This window comes from Diadema antillarum, unplaced genomic scaffold, assembly GCF_040938485.1.
Source record: "Diadema antillarum isolate AM-2024a unplaced genomic scaffold, OU_Dant_1.0 scf00000051, whole genome shotgun sequence".
Classification (NCBI taxonomy): domain Eukaryota; kingdom Metazoa; phylum Echinodermata; class Echinoidea; order Diadematoida; family Diadematidae; genus Diadema; species Diadema antillarum.
Genome location: NW_027270940.1, coordinates 155432 through 173603, shown reverse-complemented (window position 1 = coordinate 173603; position 18172 = coordinate 155432). Strand labels below are relative to the sequence as shown.

The 18172-nt window shown below is 38.4% G+C and overlaps 2 protein-coding genes across 2 annotated transcripts in view; one reads left to right on the top strand and one right to left on the bottom strand.

The window, feature by feature from the left end:
- LOC139715596 (uncharacterized) overlaps positions 1–1818 on the top strand; it is a 48513-nt gene extending 46695 nt beyond the window's left edge. The window contains exon 5 of the mRNA XM_071627157.1: positions 963–1818. The gene's annotated coding sequence lies outside the window, so the exon portion shown is untranslated. The remainder of the gene's footprint in view (positions 1–962) is intronic.
- An 11737-nt stretch (positions 1819–13555) lies between these two features.
- Positions 13556–18172, bottom strand: part of LOC139715583 (transforming growth factor-beta receptor-associated protein 1-like) — a 60460-nt gene continuing 55843 nt past the window's right edge. The window contains 4 exon segments of the mRNA XM_071627145.1: positions 13556–14007; positions 15625–15697; positions 16458–16618; positions 17259–17474. Of these exon segments, the coding sequence (XP_071483246.1) occupies positions 13669–14007; positions 15625–15697; positions 16458–16618; positions 17259–17474 (789 nt within the window). The 3' untranslated portion in view covers positions 13556–13668.

Sequence of the window (18172 nt, the reverse complement as noted above, 5' to 3'; positions counted from 1 at the left end):
CCTTGTTTTTTAATCAGACTTATGCTTTCAACACTCTATAGAAGACATGGATGATGTACAGTGCCATGACAATAAAAATGTGGCCTTGAAATGGTCAAAACAAAGCACTGTGGCTCTGTGGTTCTATCCTGTTGCACATAAAGTTTAGGGCAAGGGTTCAAACCTTGCTTCTGCTTCAAGTCACAAAATGATTCTTGCTTTTAATTTTTAATCAACTGAGTTCTTCTAGAAGGCTTGGAAAATAGTATATTGATATGCCTTAATATAGCTCAGTAGGAGTTTTAGGGACTGTGCACTTAACAGAAAAGATAAAGATATTTGTGAAATTCCTGTTAATATTCTTTCTATCACGTATCTCTTTGCCACTATGGCACCACAATTGTTGCTGATTTCACATGTAGAGAGAGTGGCATATGATAAAAAAAACAAACAAACAAAAAAACAAACAAACACACACACACACACACACAAAATTCATAACTAATGGACGGATTGCCCCGCGATGATCGAACCTTGCATGAGTGTGCTACTTATATTTCTGCATGTGCTACATGTGTTGGAAACACTCCTTTTGATACACATATCACAGCAATTGCATCCCAGCAAATTTTAGAATGAAAATAATCTTTATCTGGTGTGCATCAGAATGTTTGTTACTCTACAGAAGTTGGCAGACCAGTATTAAGTCCTGTAAAAGTTGAAATTTTCACGCATTTTGCGAGACAAGAAACTAGCATGAAAATGCAGGAACTGAATATTCTCTTGTAATTAATATCTTAATGTTTTGCTTCTGCGGAATTAACATGCGGAATTCATCTCATTCGGCAGGGCGTGAAAAATTACGATGAGGTCCTCGTGTGAAAATATCCACTTTTACAGCACCTGAAAATGCAGTGAAGTCAAAAGTACTATTTGTTCTTTCTTTGACATGTTTTCTTTTTCTTCTGTTTTCCACTCCACAGAATCTGACTACTATGCTTCCATTGTCTCCTGAAAAATTTTCATCTTAAAAAAGAATAGACATAAAAAACAAATATATATGTATACATATATATGGATATGTATATTATTGATGGAAGGTCATCTATGAAAGTGGGTCAGAGTTGCATGACGACAGCGAACAGAGGTATGGAGGCAGACGCTACTCAAGGCCTTCGGAGAGGAGAATGTACTGTGATTCAGGTCAAACAATGATTCCAGGGAGGCAAAGCAAGAAACCACGGACCAGCGACGATTTCCAAGAGATGTTGCAAGTCACTGATACATGTACAGAATAGATATTATTAAAAGTAAGAAGAAGATTATACAACGTAGTATGGAAATAGATATCATATGCATTTAGCATGCCACCTGCCTTTCACATTATTGCATCATCTTGTAATAGATTCATTCATAGAAAGATGGAAAGAAAAATTTGTATATGCTTCTATATTTTGCAAATTAGAGCTGTTTATGTTTTGAAGGTGGAAGGTATTTGTGTATATTCGTCATCTCCATAATTTCTTTTGGGTGTTCTCAATTCTCAGACGATCGTTATGGATTTGTGAAAAGCCATTTTCGTTGCATTATCGGTCAGTATTTGAAGAATCTTTTTTGGGGGAAGTGGGTCATGTTATTTTGGTTGTCACGCTGCATTTTTTTTTTTTAACTTTACAGCATTGGAAACATTGGCATTTGTTTGCCTGTTTTCAATTCTAATATGACTTCTCAGCAACCAAACAAATTAGCAAGAATTAGAAGGTCTCCGAATATCCAGTCTGAAGTACTTGATTTACTTTTCGTCCAGCAAACTCATGCAAGATGGCTACACATATATATATATATATATATATATATATGACTAAAAATGTGTTACAATTTTGTGTCAAAGTTAGTACTAAAGATGTTCCCTGCATACCAGCAAAGCCCTTTTAATTGAGGACCAAAACATGTAAACCATTACTCATAGTTGCCAATTTGAAGGGATTACAGTGCCAGTGGGAAATATTGTCTCAGACTCGAGAAATGAACACTACAGTAATCATAGGAGTTTCTTTGTTTCTTTACATTCATTTTATTTTAATTGTTTTCTCAGAAATTCCTGTACTGAAATTTAAAAAAAAATTGACATGATGAATAAATGTGGGTAGATGATCAGAAAGACAAATTGCAGTAAAAGCCATTAAAATACTGGAAGGTTTTTGTACAGGCTTACAGTTTTTCAAGAACCCAGGTGATGAAAAACTGAAAAAGGGCTTGGTATCCGTATAGTGGACGTGTGTCTGAATTCAAACCTGCATCCATTGCTCAAAGTTTGTGGTGTAGCCATTTGTCTTGAATAGAAGCTAGAGTAGAGTCAGGTTTTGATTTTGAATAGCTTTGTACTGAAACACGAGCAATAGAAAAAATGCTAGATATCTGTAGTTTGTATTATGTTGACAAAAAAGAAGAAGAAGAAGAAGAATGTGATAAATATTAGAGAAAGTACTATCTTTATTCTGTAATTAGGATAATGTACATGTAAATTGATCATAGAATATGTATCTAAAAGTGTTACATTTATGTTAAAAGAATAGTACGATTCTAAAGTATAACTTGTATTTTTCTACGAATATATCTCTGGAAGCATTTTCTTGTTTAGTACTGAGGATGATTACTAAATTGATATTTCTATTCTTTTTTTTTTTTTGCTGAAATTACTTCAGTACATGATTTTGTGCTTGTGCGTACTGAAGCGAATCATGATTGGTTGCGATCATACACGTGTGTTAAAAAATACACGTGTGTTAAATGGATGTGCTGCTATGTTTTTTTTTTTCTTCATATGTAAAGAGTTTGTGATGACAAAAATGCGCATTTTGAAAAAAATGAAAGAAAAATAAGAAAGAGTTTGATGGTGCATATTACTGGCAGATATTTCGATATCTAGTGACTCCGAAACGTTACGAATGACAATGACTCTCGTAGAATTCATTCATCTCTACATTGCCGTTCTGAGGAAGGAGATAAGCAGGCGCCTCCCCTCTGGGTGACGAAAATTAATATATTTGACTCTAGTAAATTTGTCTACTCTAGAAAACATTCCAATCGAACCGTTTGTGCGTACACTTTGACAAATGATATCAAGTTTTGTCATTCAAATCAGTGCTGGCAATCGCGTCACTTGAATTCATCAAACTGACAGTACCGTATACATAGAGAGTACTAAAGTGCAGATTGAAACACGTACGTACGTGTATGTTTTTATGTTAAAATCACTGCATGTCTGTACATCGATTACTTGGCTATGGTGTCCTTAACTCCACAATTCTATTTGACCCTTGACCTCTCTGCTGTTGTTGTTGTTCTCTGAAGTTCTCCTTTGATCTAGGATGATGGGGAATTAAAGTCTCTAGTGACTGTTTTCGCAATAAACTCTAAATCTAGATTGCTTGTATACAGATAAATGAGAATCACTCATCATCTGTACTGTAGGTATTTCCTCAAAAGTGGTATTTTTATTTCCATTTTATTTTTATGTTTTTAAACAAGGTGATAATTTTATGAAGTGGAGAAGTCTATTCCGACATTCCCACAAATTAAAAAAAAAAAAGATGCATGGTTAGAACTTTATATTGACAATCAAAAGTAGAATGAAAAAAAAAAGCTTTAAAAAGTGCTTTGTATTTTTTTTTCTTTCATGCAGCATGTGTTAGTTGATATCGAATGTGGACTCAATATCTGTAACTCTGTGTAACTCCTTCTCTCCATCCTTGTATTTGTTTGTTTCATCAATTTATTTGTTTTTGTGTTTTGGACCTAGAGGTGTCGAAAAAGCTTAGCTGCACTATCCATATGGTATTAGACGGAAACTGTTGCATCATACTCCAACACCTTATCCTGGTATTGTTTTTAATTTGAGTGATCTTTGTCCCACATCTTCCCTTTCTCTCTGATTTCTTCTTCTCTGATTTTAACTGTAATCTCGAGCACAATGTGAAATTAGTCTGAACTGCCCCTTTAAAGTATATGGCGAAATGATTTATTGTTGACGATGACGATGACTGTGATTTTGTGCATATTTTGATACGTACAGCGAGCAGACCTTCAAGATTACCACAGGACTTTCAACTGGCCAAAATTGCCACGCCTTGTCGGCAACTGAGTGTAATGCAAATGCAATATCGATCATGCTTACAATTGTCACAATCGTTGCCTCATAGCCCCGATGAGAATCTGTTTTCCTCCATCAATTTGTGAATATTCGGTTATGTGCGAGACACATTCGCGTGGCAATAGAATACTTTAAATCAGCAAGCATGCACAATGCAGCGAGGCTGTGTTGGGCTACGTTGTAGATGTGCATGAACAGTCGTGGTCATTCCTGAACATGCTTTTATTAAGAGAGAGTTTTGTCAGAAGATGCTGAAAATTTTGCAAACTATCCTTTATTCCCCTATAATCAACTACAGCATGTATCACTTTGTGGGATGATCTCTGCCCATATATAAATGTGCAAGCATAATATGTCTTTTGCATTCATCAAAATTCATGCATGTGATTGCCTTTACTAAATTTCCCTTTTTTAAATAGTGGTGTCATTGTTGTGAATGTATTGATTGTTTTTCATAAATTGTTTATAAAGAGAAATAATCCATGTTCTCTTGCCTTGGTGTACATGTTGGGGATGTCCGTATGTGTGTGAAACGTACGTTGTCTGTAAACGTTACGCCGCCTTGATTTTTAACCCGTGTCTTAATAGTTCTGTGCCGTATCGGGCCCTTTCGTGATCAGCGCCTTCTGGTGGGCGTGTGTTCACGACCGCTTCACGTGGTGACTGTCTGAAAAAACGCCTTGATAGGTGATGTTGTTTCTATGGATACAAGCTCTCTTCCTGAAAGTGTGTTCCTAAGGAGACAAATTGTGCAAAACTCGAACTATTTAATAGTGAATGATTCTGAATACCTGTGCTTCTGTGTACAGCTTGTGGGTTCTCATATGGATATTATTGCACTATGAAGCAGCACTATTACCGATAATTTTGGTATGAATACTGTCGTTGACTTCCAATGGATGTGGCATCCAGTGCTTCGCTTCCTTCGACATCAATTCAGGATTATTTCTAATATGTGAACAGTGTTGCCACCTGCAGTAAATCATGTGTTATTGATGAGGTTGCTAGTGGTGAAAGTGGCTCTGTTGCTCACACAGTTTACAATATATGGGACTGCAGTGAATCAAACGGACTGGAGAATGTCATTGTTACCTGCACAGTCCAAATGTCTCTTGAATTGGCAAGCTAAGCTCTTTCTTGTCAAGTCAAATTTGAAAAAAAAAAAAAACCCCACTAAACTTCATTGTATGCGGCATTTGTGTTTCTGGAGTTTGTTTTCTATTCTTGGAGAAAGGGGAAAGAGAAAGGGGCTATGGTTTGCTTCCAAAGAGATTTTCCCCAGTGACTGTTAGAGTGCGGGGTCTTCATACGCCTTGTACCATTGTTTTGTGAGCGCAAGGGGAGCATTGGATGACGAGGCGGTAGGCTCACACCTCGTGCTAGCACGCTAGCAAATGAGCAACCGAGGAGCAGCCAAAATCAAGTGCATACTCGCGTAAAAGTTCAGAAGTTCGCGTAATACGTGCTGTAGAAATGAATACTTAGTACGCAAAGTCCACCATTACTAAGTGGTACAATGGCGGCCCCCATGAAATCACTGACTCCATTGTAGAGTCCGCCCTCTAGTGGTGGGGAGGAGAAAAAATCTCTTTGTTTGCTTCAGACCAAAACAGACAAAATGCTTTCCTCTGACCTTTGACCTCACTCATTAGGGAATCTGTGGAATGTCAGTACCACATGCACAGAGGGTGAAATAAAAAGTTTACTGGTGAACAAACTTGTTTGCACTTGAATGCGGCATTAGGAGTTTCAAAGTAAAATTTGCAGTCGTGGCTTTGTCACTTGGCAATGCGTTGCAGCAACTTGTGCAAGTATGCCATATCATTGTTTTCTCCCATTCTAAGCAAGATTTTTATTGTCATTTTGTTTCTTTAACAAGTGTATTACAGCTGTAGCGCATTTTATCTAGCTTGATGTGGAACCATGTGTAGTTTTTCAAGTGCTAGTGCATTTCCGTGTTGAAGGACATGATAGATATGATATGTATACAAGGCCATTCATGTTTGCTTAAATTTTCTGCAATTAACAGCAAAGCAGCACCTTATGACAGTGATATTTACCAAGTGATTGTCATCCTTTTTTAAGGCTTCTTCATTATGAAAAGTTTATGAAATGATTGAGGGGAGCTACAAGCAGTAGAGAGCAGAGTTGTATTGGAGTCCTGGCCAAACTTTAAATGGAAGCCAAGATGATAGGTTTCCCGTTTCGTAGTGCCCTCTTGATTATTTAATCACGGAAGTATTGGAAAAAAAGAAGAAGAATGTAATTAATACGGGAATATGACAATTTATTTGCCGAGCATTGTTTAAGACTTAAAAAAAAAAAATCTTTTCTGATGCTCTTTATGATGTCATCATTTAGGTCTGTTTGTTACGAAGACTTGCGACTGATTCCGAAGGCCGTTATTAAATCAAAAAGTGCCTATTGAAGCCTTGCTTCACTATTGTGAGATCTGCAGCCACGGTAACAATGGAAGTTGCTGTATGTGGCAATTTCTACATTTTGCCTGTCTATTGATGCGTTTTACTTTTATTTTTTTTTTTGGTGGGGCATTTGAAATATTGTCCGGAGAACGTAATACGATGTTCAGTTGTATGTAACCACATATCATCGCTGGGGTGACAAAACCTTGTATCTGCAATTTTGGTGAAAATGACTTTTTTTGATTAATGGTCAAATAATGGGTCAAGTGATGTCCTGTCCAAATCCCAACTGTCTTACTCCAAAAATGAAGCCACCACAGCACATCAAAGGAAAGGCTATCCCATTTGCTATAGTGCTTTGGCCGCCATGTTTTTTGGCTCACCTGAACATTTGACATTTTGTAGATACGAGGTCTTGTCGCCCCCGCGACAATATGCATGTATTCTATAGTAATGCCACAAAGGTTTGTTGTGTTATATACCCATGGTACATCAAATACCATTTTTCATTATCGACCAAACCATGACAAAGACTGTTTCACCTATCCATTCCATGAGATGTTCCACCAAATGCTGTCTGCACTGTTGCTAACTATGCAGTGCGCAACGATGCTGGAGTTTGTAGATTTTTTAATTTGCGCAGAGACATAACAGACTGGTATGCGATTTGTGCATGAAGCTCAATTTCTGTGTAAATTTGAGTATGTGATTCTACGGTGTGTGTAAACCTCAAATTGAGTGTGGAGAAAGGTACAACTGTACTCGAATATTCATAATCCATTTCAAACCCCACTCACTACACTGCCTGTACAGAAACAGGAAAATGGCTTTTATGGACAAGAGGATTTTGTGCACAGGTTCTGTTCTGAGAAGGAAATCGAAACCCCCGGATAGGGGGGCATTATTCCTGGGTTGTTGGCAATGCCGGTTCGAGTGGTTTTAATAGCTTCAGAGTATTACAAACTGTAATTTCAGCTACCCGCGCTATTCCGTGGGAACCGAGTTCTGCAAGAATTTCACTCGGACTGCTTCCTAGGTCTCGATTGAAGAAATCACGTCTGAAAAAACTTGCATAAATGTCGTGAATAGTTTATGTCAGAAATTATATGAATCCGTGGGCTAGTCGTTGTAAAGGGAATAAGGTGTCTGATGAGTACATTGTATGTTCAGAGCTACTTCAGTACTCCATACATGAAAACTGCAGTTGAGTGAAGAAGGAGAGGAGTGGCCATTGAAGGAATGCATCATTTAACAGTACTTGAAAATCTGTTGTGCTTCTTAGTCTGTGACCCCCCCCCCCCCATACCCAGCCTTTAAGGCGTTAGCGTGAAAGTGACGTACCCCCTCGTAGGGAGACTAACCAGTACTTGAAAATCTGTTGTGCTTATTAGTTTATGATCCCCCTCCCCCCATACCCAACCTTTAAGGCGTTAGCGTGAAAGTGACATACCCCCTCATAGGGAGACTAACCAGTACTTGAAATCGAGGTATAATCTGTACTTGAGAGAGAGAGAGGGAGGGAATAAAGAGTAAGAGAGGGATAGAGATAGTGAGGGAGATAGAAATAGACATACTTTGATGTAGGGAGAGAGGTTGACAGAGAGAGAAAGAAAGAGAGAGAGAGAGTGGGCGAAGCAAATTTTGTAGCCATAGACAGGTTGAGGCAAAGGCCGAATAGGGAGCAGCAAAAGGGTGTACTGTGAAACCAGAAATGTTTTGCGTTCATTTTAATTTTGCGAGAACCAGGATTCGCGAAATTAAACTGCACACAAAAGTTCTTGTCTACACATTATGCATTGAATGCCAGTGGCAATTTTTTTCACTAAAATTTTGTGCCACAAAAATGTCATGCTTCACAGTGTACATTTTTTCGTTATTTTATTTATTTATTTTTTTTGGTCTCACACACTTGGAGCCAATCAGAGATCAGCAGACAATCGGAGTTAACTGATTCAATTACCTCTCTCTCTCTCTCTGTTTCTTTTTAGGGGAACATTTAGTTGTACAAGTATTGTTCATAGACTTGCGAGTAGTACTCTTGGACTCTGATTATCAAGTGCATATTATTCAAATGACACAGTGACTTATTTCTTACAGCGAACATCTGCACCATTGGCAAATGGAGTATATTGATATCCGAATGCATCGTCTTAGATATTGGAAATAATCATGGAATACCATAAAAAGATATTATACTGTATATACGTATTATATGTAATGTATGTGAGATGCGTTTAGCGATACATTTCTTGCGCGAATGCAGACCAAATCTTGTTTGAACTTGAATCTCGAGTGGATGGCTGTTATCCAATTCTTTTTCTCTGCTCTGTTCTGAATAGATCACAATAAAAATCTACCTTGATCAATGAGTCCTTTTTTATTTTAATGTGTAATTTATGAAATAAGTACTATCAGAATGAGTGCATCAAATTTATATGTGTCAGAATTTGAAAAAAAACAACCACATTTTACTCTCTTTTTGTTTGTATTTGAAGTTTGAAAATTTGATTTCAAAAGGTGACATGCAAAAATATTATATGTATATTTTTTTTCTTTTTCTTATCGCTTCCTCATTGCTCATATCAATAAAGAAATTGAAAAATCGAGACTTCTCGCTTTGTTTTTTTTTCTGATGCATTATTTTTTGTGTGTCCCGTTTGTCCTGTGTGGTGCAATGCAGTTTATGGTGAGAAATGTGCAGAGTGTATGCAGGAAACATAAATATTGCATTGGTTTTTGTCACTTGTTATGTTTGCTGGGGGCAGAACATATTGTTATGTTCTTTCATGGCAGAAAATGTTTGTGTGTAAACACAGCGTGAAGGCTTTACTAAGTGACAGAACTATCATATTTTTAGCACAGTTAATAGTTTAGATACAGTCAACCCATCTATAGCGGCCACCCAAGGGAGACGAAAAAAGTGGCTGTTATGGACAGGTTCTTTAACATGCTTTTTCTCTCGGGGTTAATTGTTTATAATGGTCATATACCGCAGGTGGCCGCTATAGACAGGTAGTTGCTATTAAGACAGGTTTGACTGTATTTGTATTCTAAGCAATGGTAACTTCAAGATCACCAACAATTTTGACACAGGAATAAAGTTTGTAGGAAGCGAAACAAGAGAATTGATGCTCTCCAGTTTAGAAATAAACAAACAAACTTCCAGTAAAAAAAAAGAAGAAGTGAAAAAAATATTGTCATAGGATACAAAGTATAAATCCTAGTTGTTGTGTTTTTTCAATGATTGTTGTTATTTGATTATTACTGTTTTGTATAGCTCTAATACATGGGCTACTGATTACGACAAACTTAATATGATGGGAAAGAAGATTCCTAATCCAAAGGCACTCTTTATACTGCGGTTGCACAGAAGCAGTACATTTACATTACGAAGACAATACGAACAAAGTGAGTTACAATCATTAGATACAATACTTTAATAAATGAAAAAAAACACAACACAAACAAACAAACACAAAAACAAAAATGCATAAGAGACAAAGAGGGCACCTTGCTTGAAATTGTTTCATAAAATGCACATATCTGTACAATTATCTTTATTCCGTCATTATTCTTACAGTGTATCACATGAGACAACATGATTTGTACAGTGGACTCTTATTACAGCAAACTCTGTGGGACCAAAGAAGACGCTTTGCTGTATCAAAATCTTGCTTAACCCATTGAAAACGGACTGATTTTGCTACAACATGCATTTCCCATAGACATCTGCCCAAGGATACTCTGGACTCGTCCTCAACGAGTTAATCAGGGTTTGCAAAAAAAGAAGAAGTAAATATATAAACAGAGATATTGTCAAACTTCTATGGCAAGAAAAAATTAGCTTGCTGTAATGAGAGCTTGTTGTCTAAGAATTCTCTATTACAAGAGTCCACTGTATTTTTATGAATTATAAAATTTACAATACAGATTCCAAAACAAGAATACACAAAAAAGTGAGTTGTTTGACACAATAACATTCCACATTACAAATGTACCTCTGAAACATGTACACTCAATACATTTTCAAATGTATTACTTCATGAAATTCCTTGAACAAAACTTATGTGTCTCCACAATTTTTTGGCTACTTTTTTCTATTAATCAGCAAACAAAAATGCAATGAAAAACCTGTTTGCTTTCCCCCACCAAAACTTAGTTTCTTTGGGAAAAAAAAATGCTACAAAATAAAACGGAGATTTACAGATTAGTTTATATATTACATCTTAGAATACTACTTTGAAGAAAGGGCAAAAATAGCATCAATTCATACTTTCAAGGACAAGTTCACCTTCATGTACATGTGGGTTGAGTGTATGCAGCGATATTAGTAGAACACATCAGTGAGAGTTTGAGGAAAATCCGACAATCCGTTCAAAAGTTATGAATTTTTAAAGTTTCTGCTCAGTCATGGCTGGATGAGAAGACAACTATAGCTTGTGATGTCACATGAGTACAACGGTATATAGAAAGTATAAAGAAAATTCACCTTATTTTCACTTTTCTCGCATAACAAAAGAACACTCGACTTCTCTCTTTCAGAAGGCAAGGGGAATAATATTATCCTTAACATACATCAGTAACAAGTCCAAGAAATGTGCACTCTATTCAAAAAGAAAAATTTTGTGAAATTCTCTTTTTATTTTCATTATATCGTTGTACGCATGTGACATCACACACTGTAGTAGTCTCCTCATCCAGCAATAATTGCGCAGATACTTAAAAAATTCATAACTTTTGAACGGATTGTCGGATTTTCCTCAAACTTTCACTGATGTGTTCTACTAATATTGTTGCATTCACTCAATCCACATGTACATGAAGGTGAACTTGTCCTTCAAGCATACAACTTCATTAGACCAATAAATCTATCTCTCGTCCCGGTGGTTTCTTGTTAACTCTACAGTCTGTAATAAGGTCGACCCCTCACAACAGACAGATTTCTTCCATTCACTCTGCTGTGCGGACTTTCTTGCTGTATGATGGCAAGTAGAAAATGGGGAAGATTTTCCCTTTTCCATCATAACAGATCACAAAATTTTAGCATGAATACCTTTATATACTCAAGAAATGGAACAAGCTCACCAATTTTTATGATTTATCCCTCTAAAACACCATTTTGCGTGCTTTATTTGGTAAAACCAAAGGAAGAATCAAGAGCAGCTGAGCATACAATCCTGATCGATGAATAGACTCTGACCTACAGCATCGTTCCGGAAAATTAAAGTAAAGTAAAAGTAAAGTAAAACCACCTCTGAATGCTGCTCGCCTACATGCAGCAGTCCAGCAATTCAACCCGCCGAACTCACATGTGTGCATAATAATAATAATAATACATACATACAATTTCTATAGCGCCATTCTCCACTCTGATTAAATGCTCAAGGCGCTTTACATCAAAGCAAAAAGACTGAAAATACAAGTACATAAACCGTAATAGAAGAAGATGAAAAAGAAGACATGAAAGTCTGTCTTCAAAATGCACTACTAAACAAATAGGATTTTAAATCACTCCTAAAAGATGTTATGAAGCTTGAGTCTTTCAGCTCACGAGGAAGTGAATTCCACAGTGTTGGTCCAGCGTGAGCGAAAGCTCGTTCCCCCCAAGATTTCCAGGAAAACGGAATAATAATTATGTACGAGACCAGAAGTTGAGGATCGAAGAGTTCGTGTAGGCTGGTATTGACAAAACAAACAAACATTGTAATCAGGAGCTGTTCCCTCGATAACATGATAAACCATAGATCGCACAGTCTGCACAGCACAGTGAATGGAAGATATCTGCCAACTGGGGCAGCGCAGGACCAACTGTATTACAGTTAACAAGAGACCACCAAACAAGAGGCAGATTTATCGGTCCAATAACTCCATATGCCCAAAGGTAGGTAAGGCTTGACTTGGTTGGTTCCAGGACATTTGCTCCTGTGACAATTGATCCCATGAAATATCTGCATGCTATTAAAGCAAAACTTAAATTCTATCCACAAACATAACCCCAACCCTAACCCTAAACCTGATCTTCACATCAAGCTACAGTTGAAATCTTAAAACCCTATCACAACCCTAACCCTAACCCTAATCCAAAGTCCTTGGAGAAAATAGATCAGAGTAATTGTTGCAGGAGCAAATGTCATGTCACCAACTTGAATACTGTAAAATATATTCGCAGCATGAAATTTTCGCGAATTGCCACTGGCATTCAATGCATATAGTGTAGGTAAGAACTTTTGTGTGCATTTTAATTTCGCGAATTTTGGCTCTCGCGAAATTCGCAAAGTTTAAATGCATGCAAACATTCCTCATTTTACAGTAGCTTTATATATGGACTTTTAATAAATGCTGATGCAGTATTTAAAAAGAAGTGAGAATTTCAACCAAATATTGATAAATGAGTATAAATCTTATAAACTGTGGTCACTCTGCCATAGAATAGATCTATCTTTTTATACAAGTTTACCAAAGAGGTCATCTAATGCAAGCCAACAAAAATTCCCATTGTATTTACCATTAACCCGTTGAGGATGGACTGATTTTGCTACAACACGCATTTCCCATAGACACCTGCCGAGTATACTCGGGACTCGTCCTCAATGAGTTAAAATGGCATATTAAAACACATCTAACTAGCAAGTGTTTAATTATTCTATCTGTCAAATGGCAGTCATGATTGGAAATTGAGATGTTAAAGCTTTGAAGCTATTCTGTTTTCTTTCACTGTTTCAGAGTTAAAAGCAAAATGAAAAAAGTTTACAAGAGAAAAACTCCTAATGATTACAATAGAAATCATGATAACCCATGAAGAAGAAATTAAAATATTGACATTCGATACACATCACAATCACTAAGGAATTGCTCAAAATGTTTGATGGTAAGAGACAAAAGTCCTTTCTGTTTGATACTCAAGGCTAAGATACCTTTGACTTCCATGATTAGGCAAAATCAAAACAAACCGCCACTTTTTCCCTGATACATGATATGATCCGGGTGGTCAATGCCACTCTTAAGTAGACTTTGGTGGAATTTGAGTTGGCTTACAGTGAAGAAGGCTCATAAGGTTTCTACTTCTAACTCTTTTAAAAGATTCCTGTACATTCTTCTTTAATAAACCCTGTGCTATCCCGAGTCCTTCCTTGTGTTGAACACTCTCCCTGTCACGGGACATACGGCCTTGTTGCGGGCGCACTGCGCGTGCGTGACGACGCCGTTCGGGTACCGCACGAAGGTCGGCTCGCTGAACGGCCGCTGACAGACCTGGCACAGCCGGTCCTCCGTCATTGGGATAAGGCAGCGTCCGTGGGCGCCCACCTCACCGCGGAGCTGAAGGTTCTCGCTGCGGGAGAGCGTGTGCTGGACGCGGGACATGCGACTGCCATGGGTGCTCGCCCGCACGGCGTTGGCCAAGAAGCGGGAGATGACACCGACGGACCAGTTTTCGGGAAGCAGCTGTAAAACCTGGAATGGCATAATGTAGTGTATAATACAGTGAAACCTCATAGTGATCTGCATGGAAAAACTACAATTTCTGCATTTATATCCAGTATCTCTTTATATTGGTTACAAACACAAAACAATATAGGAGGAATAAGACCTGCAAAATTACCCAAGTCATTTTATCATGCATCCCGGTATGTACAGCCTCGTTATAATGGGTTGCACTGTATATTTCACGATACAGTGCACTCCTGATAAATACCAAGCACACCTATAATGAAATGTTGATACCATGTAGTGAAAACTCAGGTTTGCAAATTATTATTAAGTATAATATATCTTTACGTACTTTATTTGTTCAACTATAGGGAAATTTTGATATAATAGGGGGGTTCACACGTACACCAATTAGCGGGATGCAAATCTCGAGATTTGCATCGCGATCGGTATCTCAAGTTTTTTGCACGTGTAGACAGAAAAACCCCGAAAATTAGCGCGATCAGCATCGCGATGCTAATTCCAAGAAATCTTGCGCTAATTCCTCAATTAGCGGGATAATTCGGCCCGCGCCGGTACGTGTGAATGGTCGGGTTTAGAATCTCGAGTTTTTATATCCCATCATACAATGCGCACATCACAACAGTGACGCCGCTGCGAAGAGGTCCTTAACCTCTTTGGCGCACAACTACAGCGCGCGAACCACACCACTGACGCGCAAAAAACAATGGGCAAAGAGAAGGGCGCGCAGGCATTGATAGAGAAGGGCGCTGCGTGACCCAGTTCGCAGGCTTTGCTGTTATCTCAATCGGCAATTAGCGGGATAATTCTGTACGTGTGAACGGTTGCAAAAAACTCGAGATTCCGAGCGCGATCGCTATCCCGCTAATTTGGAGCGTGTGAACGGTTGCAAAAAATCTCGAGATATGGAGCGCAATCGTCATCCCGCTATTTTGTACGTGTGAACCCAGCTAATGAAAAAAAAAACTGCTGGTCCTGAGGACTTTTTTGTTATAATGGGAATCACCTGTACTAACCAATTTCCACAGATTTTGAGAGAACTCACTTACGGTTTTCAACATAAAACGGGTTAATGGAGTGCATTTAATGAACACTGGTACTAGCATTAGGAAGATTATGTAATATGATTTAAAAATGAACAACATAAACACATGCATATTTTAGCCATGGTAGTAGCTACCACAGGAACCCCATTAACCCTTTGAGGACGAGTCCCGAGTATACTTGGGCAGATGTCTATGGGAAATGCGTGTTGTAGCAAAACCAAACCGTCCTCAACGGGTTTAAATCAGAAAGAGTCACAGATTAAGTTGGGACGCATATTGATATGCAATTCAGTGGGCAAAAAATAATTATGAAATCACGGAGACTTTTATATTCTCTGATCCACGCATGACGAGATATCAACATTTTCAGGAGGCCTCCTACAGAATCAAGGAAAGACTTGGCAGCTCTAAGCTAGCCACAGTGACAAAAAGAAGAAACAACCAGTACGAGAATATTGCTGCTAGTGAGGGCGCTATTTACTCACCCTCACCTATCCACAGTGACGGAAAAAAAAATATGAAGAAACAACCAGTGTAAGAATATTGCTGCCATAGAGGGCGCTATGTTACTCACCCTGACAGTATCAAAGTCGGCTTCGGGGCTGTTGAGAAGGTTCATTGCCGGCCCCAAGAGGGAGTCCTTCTTTCTGTTCGGAGGCAGAAATAATCAGCAGAGTACCAGAATTAAAGCAGGAGCATAATGAATACGTTTTGACACAAAGTGGCACAAACCAACCATGGCATCGGGCAGATATTTCCAGACGATAAGAATTTGTAACATGTTTGTAACATGTTTGTTTTCATGCATTTTTGACACTTTGCCACAACATTTTTATACGCAGTGACTGAAATTTTCTCAATAATTGTCACAAAGCAGCAGTCTGGTGCATACTCTGTGCAGTTTGGCATTGTGCTCTTGCTTGTTGTATGAACAGATAAGCGCATCCCATAAAAATACAGTATTTATGTTGTCCTTGGTTTCAGAATTTATTTTCATTTTTATCTGTCTTCCTACTTTTTTGTTATGAATGTTTTGTTTTGTTTTGTTTTGTTTTGTTATGTTGACAGCTCAGAGAAATAAAAATACTGTATACGCTGAATATTTCGCGAGGTTTTTATTTTCGCAAATTTCGCGAGTCGGGTGCTATTCGCAAAATTAAAGTCACGCAAAAATATTGACTCTAATACCGACGTGAATGTGATGTACACGGTCGCAAATTTCACCACTTGTGAAATCGTCGGGAATTCCTGATTCGCGAAAATTTAGACTCACGAAATATATGGCGTATACAGTATACAAAGAACAGACAGTGTTTAGCATGGCAATGACCTGTCTTTATCTGTTTGGACTATGGGGTGACCTTTCCCTGCCCTGGACCATAAGAACAAAGTAGTCCTGGAACTCACCCCTCCATTGGGTCCAGATAGACACTGAGCAGGAGCTGGAACAGTCTCCTGCGGTAGGCCAGGTCCTGGTCCTTGGAGTTGACCACACAGTAGTTCTCGGCGGCTCCGTAGTCCTGGAGCTTGTGTACTAGGATCCGCAGAGCCTTGTCATGTTCCTCCAACTGTGTTATGGGTCAAGGGTCAAAGGAAAATTACAATTTGTATGTTAATTTTGAGCAATTTGATGCAATTACACCTTACAAATGCAATCACCTTGGAGTTCAATGTGAATATTGAAGGGTACCAGTTTGAACACTTGATACTGACACTTCCTTTTGTCTGTTTGTATAAGATATTATGACTCCAGCAAATTTTGCCACAGTATTAGGAGAAAAAGTCCCAGCGCTGGTATGCAGATCAATGTTGCATTCTTGCCAAAAGGTAATGTAGATGGGTCGAAAGTCATGCCTGGCAAAACAACATGCCAATGGACAGATATTGTACGACATACTGTAAACTACTTTTATTTTCGCACAATCATGTATTCATTTGCCCTGAGTGGCTCCAATAACATACTTGCCTGTTAGGCTGGGCAATTGCTGTACAATTCAACACCAATTCACACACACACACTCAAAAGTCAATTACTGGCACTGTGGGGAAAAAAAAAAATCACACAAAATTCATCTTATCCAGCTGAGCAGGAAAACTTTTGCATTTATGATACTGTAGTTATGGGTAAACTTGGCACAGCAGATAAACTTGGCCACTTGTAATGAGGGAGCTAGTGGCCGAGTTTACCCATAAATACGGTAGTCATACCTTGCCGTAAAGGATGGCGCACTCAGCATACATGTCCGTCTCCTTCACTTTGCCCAGGATGAGTTGAACCCTGTACAGAGAGGACTCCTGTAGGAGGTGACGCAGCTTGGACCGGCCCAGGTCCAGCTGGGCCCGGGGCACTGCCTCGGTGCTGGTCCTCATCTTCAGGACCTGGTCCAGGTAGAGGACCGCCAGATGGGTGTGGTACTTCTCTTTCTGTGAGGAAAACAAAATGAAGACAAAAATTGGAAAAGGGGAAGGAATTCTGTGTTAGTAATCAACTGATACATGTATACATATCCCTTTCTGCAGTGGGTTGTTTTGTAAAAAATGTTTTCAAAGTCACCATCTACAGTAGGGCCTATTCATAAAATTGACATCACTAGATGCATTGTATTATCATCATTTAACAGACCAGAATTTTTTTAGGGACTGTTTATATGTAGGACTGCAACAAATCCAAACAATATTAAACTAGTGGGGTGTATGCACACTATCTAGTATTGCAACACAATACTCATGTACATAGTTAACAGTATAACAGCCTTTTTGAGTTTCACAGCCAAAGTCAAAGGCAGCCTGGTAAAATAACAAATGTCTCCCTCTACAGTTCAGCTGATGATGATGGATGGTTGCACACTGAATAGTACATGAATTGGGACACTAACAGATTTCTGGGCCACACCCTAATTGGATCATGTACTGATTGCATCAAATGTTCTATTTCCATTTTTACAACGGTCCCCACATAACCAGGACAGGTTGGAAGAAACCAGCCATGGTGACATATATAGTAGCAAGGGATTAGGTGGATTAGGGGGATTGGGGAATAAGAGGGATTAGGGGATCAGGTAATCTCTATTCAGTGACAATTAGTTTCAATGACATCTGCCAATTGGTGAAGAGGGTACTCC